Source organism: Cebus imitator, unplaced genomic scaffold (genome assembly GCF_001604975.1).
Source record: "Cebus imitator isolate Cc_AM_T3 unplaced genomic scaffold, Cebus_imitator-1.0 Scaffold458, whole genome shotgun sequence".
Taxonomy (NCBI): domain Eukaryota; kingdom Metazoa; phylum Chordata; class Mammalia; order Primates; family Cebidae; genus Cebus; species Cebus imitator.
Window position 1 is genome coordinate 1,250,082 of NW_016107773.1, and position 8,908 is coordinate 1,258,989.

The window sequence follows — 8,908 nt, forward strand, 5'->3', positions numbered from 1 at the left end:
CCCAGCTACTTGGGAGGCTAAAGCAGAGAACTGCTTGAACCCGGGAGGCAGAGGTTGCACAGTGAGCCGCGATCACGCCACTACACTCTAGCCTGGACGACCGAGTGAGACTCCATCTCAAAAAAAAAAAAAAAATTTTTTTTTAAATTTGATCTTAGTTTACAGATTGTTTCCTTCTTTCAACAAGCCTTTATTGGGTACTGTGCAGGCACTCAGCAACTAAAATCTTTCAAGTGTAGTCTCCCTCAGAGACCAAAATTTGGTAACTTATAGTTCCCATTTTTCCCATGCATCCTAAAAAATGGAAAGCTAACTTTAACATCCAAGTATAACAACTCTCCTTAAACTAGATTTCTAGTATACTGTGCTCTGCTTCTTACAGTTATAATGCATGGTTCTTGACCTTTTATACTTATTTTAACAATCTTATTTTATTATAAGCAATCTCAAATCCATTTTGGAAATAGGCAAGACATAAATGAAAAAGAGTCAACACTCCTCCTAACAACCTTCAATAGCTGATTTTGGCTAATGCTCCAACTTTCAGTGGAAGGAATATTAAGCAGAATTTGATCTCAATTTCACAAAACTACCTGCTCTTTACTTGTTGACCGAATGAACTACAAAACACTTTGAGCTTCACACTGCAGGAGAATATCTACATAATATTAAATAAAACAGCTGTACTAATAATTACATTTTGCTGAATTTTCTGTTATTCCATTGTTTTTAAAAGACTAATTATCTTCCTAAATTACCTTCTCCAAATCCCTCATTTTCTGTAATGGTAGCAAAATAGTCCCAGTTTTAAGACTCAAAGCTCTTGATTTGTCTTCAGTTCTTCCTTATTTTTCTACTCTATCCAGTTAGGTTTCTAGTCCTACTAAGTCTTCCTTGATAGTATCCTCTTTGTTCTCACTGCCACTTCCTTCTTCTGTCCCTTGGGTCTAGATTACTGAAATAATATCCCAATAGATTTTCTGTCTTTCCCAGTTTAATCCAACTTTCACAATCAGTACCAACGTAATTTTTTTTTTTTTTTAAGACGGAATTTCGCTCTGTTGCCCAGGCTGGAGTACAGTGGTGCAATCTCAGCTCACTTAAACCTCTGCCTCCCAGGTTCAAGCAATTCCCTGTCTCAGTCTCCTGAGTAGCTGGGATTATAGGCACATGCCACCAGGCCTGACTAATTTTTTTGTATTTTTAGTACAGATGGGATTTTGCCATCTTGGCCAGGCTGGTCTTGAACTCCTGACCTCGTGATCCACCTGCCTCAGCCTCCCAAAGTGCTGGGATTACAGGCGTGAGCCACCGCACCCAGCCAACTTTTTTTAAACATCATTTTCACTTTCTTCCCCCCATACAAAATGTTACAATGGCTTCCCATTACCTATTGAATAATAATAAAAATAGCTAACATATGTTAAGCACTGAACTGTTTGCCAGGCACTGTGATGAGAACTGTATAGCCACCTCATCATCCTCATTCTTATCATCATCTTCATATGGCTGAAGAAACTGACTCTCAGGTGACGTCTCCTGCCTAAGTTTGCACAGGTAGTAGGTTATAGAGCTGGGGTTTGACCCATTTCTGTTTATCTCCAAAGCCTGTGGTTCTGACAACTAAGTAATTCTGCCCAAATCCTTTAAATTCAAACTCTTTGATTATTTAGGAGCCTATAAATCTGGCCCTGTCTTACCTCTCCTGTTTTCTCTCTCACTACTTTGGAGCACAAACTCAGTTTCAAACAAGGCAGTCTCACTATCTCTAAATCTGCTGTACTTTTTCCCTCTTGTAAACTTTTGTTCATATGGTTTCTTCTGCTTGGAATACCCTTCCCTCTACTGCTTGTTCATATTTCACACATTTTGAAGGACTAGGTCAAATATTGATTGATTGGTTGATTGATTGATTGAGACAGGATGTCACATTGTTGCCCAGGCCAGAGTGCAGTAGCAAAATTGTGGCTCACTGCAGCCTCAATTTCCCAGGCTCAAGAGATCCTCCCACTTCAGCCTCCTAAGTCCTAGGCCTACTGGCATGCATACCACATGCCCCCAGCTAATATTTTTTTTCTTTTAGTAGCGATGAGTTCTTGCTATGTTACCCAGGCTGATCTTGAACTCCTGAGTTCAAGGAATCCTCCTGCCTTGGCCTCCCAAGGTGCTGGGATTACAGGCATGAGCCACAGTATGTCGCCAAATTTTATTGCTTTCACACAACTCACACCAGTCTTCTATTATGGACTACCCCAAACATTTATTATTTATACTATATAGACAACAATCTTTAAACTCTTTCGATCACACATCACATCAGAAGAAAATGTTTGAGCACATGCCTCCAACATAGGTATATCGCATTTACTTATACATTTCGGACATATACCACTGTACTATTATATCATGTGAATCATAGAATATATATAAAGTAGAAATATAAAAAAGGATGAGATAAGGATGAAATGATGTTCTAGAAAATTTAGAAATTTGGCCGTGTGCAGTGGCTCACCCCTGTAATCCCAGCACTTTGGGAGGCCAAGGCAGGTGGATCATCTGGGGTCAAGAGTTTGAGACCAGCCTGGCCAAATGGTGAAATGCCATCTCTACTAAAAATATAAAAATTAGGTGAGTGTGGTGGCAGGCGCCTGTAATCCCAGCTACTCGGGAGGCTGAGACACGAGAATCACTTGAACCTGGGAGGTGGAGGTTGCAGTGACCTGAGATTGCACCACTGCACTCCAGACAGAGTGAGATCCTATCTCAAATAAATAAATAAACAAACAAACAAATAAATAACTATCCTAATGGGGGTAAAGTGGCGTCTCACTGTGGTTTTGGTTTGCATTTTCATAATGACAAATGATGTTGAGCATCTTTTCAAGTACTGTTTGGTCATTTGTATGCATTCTTTTGAGAAACATTTCTTCAGTCTCTTCACTCATATTTTAATTGGGTTGGTTTTTGTTGTTGCTGAGTTGTAGGAGTTCTGTATATATTTTGGATGTTCACTCCTTTTCAGATATATGATTTGCAAATATCCTCTCCAATTCTCTGGTTGTCTTTTCACTCTCTTGATAGTGTCATATGATGCACAAAACTTTTCAATTTTCATGAAGACCAATTTATCTATTTTTTTTCTGTTGTTGCCTGTGCCATTGGTATCATATCCAAGAAATCATTGTGAAATCCACTGTCATGCAGATTTAGCCTCATGTTGTCTTCTAAGAGATTTAGATTTTTAGCTTTTAAGTTAAAGTCTTTAATCCATTTCTAGTGAATTTTTACAGAGTAAAAGAAAAGGGCTCAACTTCATTGTTTTGCATGTATATCTCCAGTTTTCTCAATATCATTTGTTGAAAAGATTGTCCTTTCCCCATTGAATGGTTTGATATCCCTGTTAAAAATCATTTGAACATGGCTGACGCCCTTTTCGGCCTCAGCCCGCCTGCACCCAGGTGAAATAAAAAAAAAATCATTTGAACATATATGTGAGGGTTTATTTCTGTGTTCTCCATTCTGTACCATTGTTATATGCACTTTTTTTTTGAGACAGTGTGTTGCTCTCTCATTCAGGCTAGAGTGCAGTGGTGCAATCTCAGCTCACTGCAACCTCTGCCTTCAGGGTTCAAGCAATTCTTGTGCTTCAGCCTCCTGAGTTGCTGGGATTACAGGCATGTGCCACCACACCCGGCTAATTCCGTATTTTTGGCAGAGACGGTATTTCACCATGTTGGACAGGCTAGTCTCGAACTTTCAACTTCAGGTGATCCGCCCCCCTTGGCCTCACAAACTGCTGGGTATGCATCTGTTCTTATGCCAGAACTACACTGTTTTGATTATGTAGTTTTGTAGGAAGTTTTGAAATCAGGAAGTATGAGTCTTCCAGCTTTGTTCTTCTTTTCAAAGATTGTTTTGGCTATTTGGGGTCCTTTGATATTCCATATGAATTTTAAGATGGGTTTTTCTGTTTCTGTAAAAAAATGTGATTGGGACTTCAGTAAGGGCCGCATTGCATCTGTAGATCACTTTGGGTAGAACTGTCATCTAAATATTAAGTGTCACAATCCACAAACGGATGTCTTTCTACAGGTGGATTATTTTTAAAAAAACTACTTATGTGAAAATGATACTTGCATATTAATAAAAAGTCAAATAATATAGTAATATACAAAGGAAGAAAGAACACATTACTCCAGATCTTACCTCATTGATAACCACTGTTAACTTTCTGGTGGACGTCTTTCTGAGCACCTCTCTTAGAATTTTACATATATAGGATTCTATTGTCTCCTATTTAATATGTAATACTTGTTTTTTGATGTCAATGACTAAATTTAAATTATGGTTTTCTCATCATTTACTTAAGCAAGCTCATCCTGATAGACATTTGTTGTCTGTGTACTGTGAATGATTTTTATGAATATCATAATATTAATGGGCATCCATAGCTGTTGTGGACTAGTTTCTTCTCTGTCCTAGTAGGCCTTTAAAAAGTTCAGAGAAAACTGTATAATTTTGAATGCTTAATGTTTTTGCTTGTGAATAAAGAAAGGTACAAAGTTTTTCATCTAATCAGTTCTGCATATCTGATGTACTGTAATGCATAAGTAATAGATCTTTGGTGTGATAATTTGTGAAGCAATAAAGGGTAGAGAACCAGATACTTGTTCAGAGATTTGTTTATTCTTTAGTTCTTCTATAGCCCAGTGAATAAAAATAATGGTGCATCCAAATGAAATCAAATTTTATAAAACCATAGGAACTTGGTATTCAGTTTATTCTCATTTTCCTACCTTTACAGGAAGAAGCCATGGATTTAATAAATAGAGAAACAATGTATGAATGGTGAGTACTGTACTTTGAATTACTATTCTGATAATTTGTATATTTAATTATATCTTTTCTTTCAGACAGGCAAACTGCAATTTTGATTTCTTTTGTAGGAAGATACAAACTGAAATACAGATAAGTCGATCTTGGGAAGAAAGCTTGAAACTGGTATGGTATTATAACTTCAGTTTTGTAGAAAATTTCAAATTTTTATTGACTTGCAGTGTTGGCCCATCTAGTTTTGTTGTAATTTCTAGAAATCTAAGCTCTAGTTTGAAACAAAAATTGTATCTGCTGCATAAATAATTTTTGATTGCTCCTTTTATTTAATATTTTTTTTTTGAGACAAGGTCTCACTATGTTGTCCAGGCTGGTCTTGAACTCCTGAGCTCAAGGGATTCTCCTGCCTCAGCCTTCCAAAATGCTAGGATTATAGGCTTGAGCCATTGCACCTAGCCCTTGATTACTCTTAAGAAATGCTTTATGATTTACTCATAAAAATAGCTATCATTGTTTGAAAGTGGGGTTCAAAGTAAACAGTTTTGTGACACAAAACCATAGCTGTTGTGGACCAGTTTCTTCTCTGTCCCAGCAGGCCTAAAAAAAGTCAGTTGCACTAGCTAAAGTGCTTAGATAACAAAACAATAAATGATTTCACTCCCTTCTCCATAATTTATGAACTATATATTACAGTCTTAAACCACAGACAATAGACTTACTAGAAAAATATTGCATTTTTTATGCCTGTGTATTAGTCCGTTCTCACATTGCTATAAGGAAATACCCGAGACTGGGTAATGTATAAAGGAAAGAGGTTTAATTGACTCACAGTTCTGCATGGCTGGGGAGGCCTCAGGAAACTTACAATTATGGCAGAAGAAGGCACCTCTTCACAGGGTGGCAGGAGAGAAAATGAGTGCCAGCAGGGGAAATGCCAGATGCTTATAAAGCCATCACATCTCATGAGAACTCTCACTATGATGAAAACAGCATTAGGGAATTCGCCCCCATGATTCAATTACCTCCCACTAGGTCCTTCCCACTACATGTGGGGATTATGGGGATTACGATTCAAGATGAGATTTGGGTGGGGACACAGCCAAGCCATATCAGCCTGTAACACATTCTCCCACTAACATTTTAATATAAAACTTTTAATTTAAACATTCTTAGAATTTAGTTTCATCTCTTGTTAATATTTTTAAATGTCTGGGTACACGTTGTGGTTACTGAATGATATTTAGTGTTCTTTTCCATGGAGATCCCAGATAGTGACAAAACAAGAACTGAACTGAAATTTGAATAGGAGAGATTCTGACTAATGTTAATCTTCAGATATGGAAGTTATTCGATACAGAAATGGGTCATCAACAGAAGCAATGGCATCTTATTTTCCTTTGCACCCTGAGTACCTTACATGAGCAGTTATCCCTGATTTTGGAGTAGGTCCGGGAGAATAAGTTGATAATCTCTGGAGCCTGTCACTTTTCATGTTTTGGTGCTAACACAATTGATCGATACTGCTGGAGTCCTTTAACTGGTCCAATTCTAATTACTTTAGGTATTGGCATGGATGAGTAAGAGAATCTATGAGTGTGTTAGGAAGAGGAAGGCCACATGTAATACACACTTGTCTTGTTTTGGAAAGAAAAGGGCAGAATTTAAAATCCTGAATTATGAAGCACTGATTTTTGTCTATATAAAATCTCGAGATAGTTTTTATAAATGTAGTTATTCATGCTGTCTCATTTTCATCTTAGTTCTTGCCAAAACCTTTCTGGTCCTTTCCTGGACGTACCATTATAGTTTTCAATAACAAAGCACAGGTCAAAGCCAAAGAGCTTAAATTTAGGATTTGTGTTTATAGTATTGAGTACTCACATTCTAGATCTTTCTAGCGTGCGGGGTAGCCCCTCAATCACCAAATGGCTGTCGTCCCCAAAAGGCAAAGGGTACCTTTGCTTATTGAAGTGAATCTTGGGTTCTCTGATTTCTTTAGGATGGTGAGAGCTCTTCACCATGGTGCAGCCAGTAGTAAGGACTCACTTCCCTGTGCAACAGGTATCTCAAGTATTTGATTAGTAAGCAATTGGTGCTACAATTGTACACTGCTTTCTGCTTACAGAGTGACAACAGCTTACAGAAATCATCCTCTCTAAAGTGCATTGATTTAATTCCAGTATCCTCAATGGCTTCTTCCATCAGGAGGACTGGGAAGGTAAGAAAGGAGTACCTAAAAGTCTATGTCCCTTGAAATATTTAGGAAATATTTAGAAACATTAATGGTCACTCACTCAAATCTTTTGGGGGATATATTTTGCCACAGTACATCTGATTCTAACTAACAAACAATTTTTCATTTCTTCAAGTATTACTTATATATAATAAAATTCACCAACTTTAAAGTATAGGGTTGATTAATATTGGCAATTGTGTACAATTCTGTAACCACAACCATAATCAAGATATCATAAAGTTCTCACACTCAATACAATTTCCTCATGATCTTTTGTACTCTGGCCTCCCTCTCCACCATCCCTTCCCCTCCCTAGGAAACCAATGATTTGCTTTGTGAAAAGAGTGGCAGTTTTAAAACCTCTGTTCCAATTTGATTTTAGCAATGTTTTTCTCCATCATTACAAACTTCCATGAATTGCACTTGTTCGCCTTCAAGTCCTGTTCCCAGTCCTATGCAACAATACGTCATGTAAGTTTATGTTGTATGAAAATACCGAATTGCTTATAAGTAAGAATTATAGAAACTTGAAAGAAATTATAGCTCCAAGTTTTGTGCCAAAGAAGTGACTTTTTTTTTTTTTTTTTTTTTTTTTTTAGAAGGAGTCTTGCTCTGTCACCAGGCTGGAATACAGTGGCTCGATCTCGACTCACTGCAACCTCCACCTCCCAGGTTCAAGCAATTCCCCTGCCTCTGCCTCCCAAATAGCTGATACTACAGGCGCGGGCCACCACACCCGGCTAATTTTTTGTATTTTAGTAGAGATGGGGTTTCACCATGTTGGCCAAGACAGTTTCCATCTCATGACCTTGTGATCCGCCCACCTCGGCCTCCCAAAGTGTTGGCATTACAGGTGTGAGCCACCGCGCCCAGCCAGAAGTGACTTCTTTTCGGTGACATTAAAATGTCATTGTTTCGGTTTATCATTTTGTGTGTCGAAAAAGCTAGGTGACCAAGAACATGCGAATAATTTAATAATTCCTTCACCCTGCTTATACATAATCTTTCTCTGACCAAGTTTGTTAATAAGGATCAGAGCTATCTCTAGAACTTTAAACAACTTCATCCATGATTTTCACCTTGATTCAAGGCAAGTCCCAGCCAGGACTGTAGGTTTCTGTAGACTGTAGGATTCAAAATCCTGAATGCTTGTGAATTAGAAGATAGTTTGCTCCTACGGTATTCCTGTTTTTACCCATATGTAAAGAAAAGCAGAAAAATGATGTAATACCATGTCCTATACAGAGTCCTGTTTTTATATATGTCCTTAGATCTGTTATAATGAAATAGTCATTGCTGATTTTGTTAAAAATATTTCTTATAATGATCATGATGATTTTATTTTAGAAGAAGTCAAAATCCTACCAACATTATTAGACCAAGTATCCTTGGATCATTAAAAAGAAAAGGTACTTTTATATATGAGCAGAAATAAATATAACTTTAAATTATTTTATGAAATATCGAAAATCAACTGTTATACAAGAATTTATTTTTAAAGGCTTTATTTATTTAAAATACATTTGATAAGTTATTAGAGGCCTTTCATTTTACACAAGTAGAAATATGTATAAAGATATTTTTGAAAACTCTAAAGTGCTATATAAATGTGAATTGAGAAATTTAATTCCAATTTACTTGGTTATTAAGATTTCCAATATAATTCACCAAGCTAGCTATCTTCATTACTTTCTAAAACAAAGTAGAGAATAAATGAATGAATGAACAAATAGAGTGAGTCAGTCAAGTATTTTGCTGAATGTCAACCCCTGCCTCACTGCCAAACACTCATTGATATAATATGAATAAGTTGACACAAATTAGATCCACTTACGACAC

The 8,908-nt window shown here is 37.0% G+C and overlaps 1 protein-coding gene across 1 annotated transcript in view; it reads left to right on the plus strand.

Annotated features, from left to right (window-relative positions):
- Positions 1 to 8,908, plus strand: part of PABIR3 (PABIR family member 3) — a 42,988-nt gene that overhangs the window by 27,646 nt on the left and 6,434 nt on the right. The window contains exons 5-8 of the mRNA XM_037732614.1: positions 4,805 to 4,848; positions 4,947 to 5,001; positions 6,959 to 7,051; positions 7,452 to 7,540. Of these exons, the coding sequence (XP_037588542.1) occupies positions 4,805 to 4,848; positions 4,947 to 5,001; positions 6,959 to 7,051; positions 7,452 to 7,540 (281 nt within the window). The remainder of the gene's footprint in view (positions 1 to 4,804; positions 4,849 to 4,946; positions 5,002 to 6,958; positions 7,052 to 7,451; positions 7,541 to 8,908) is intronic.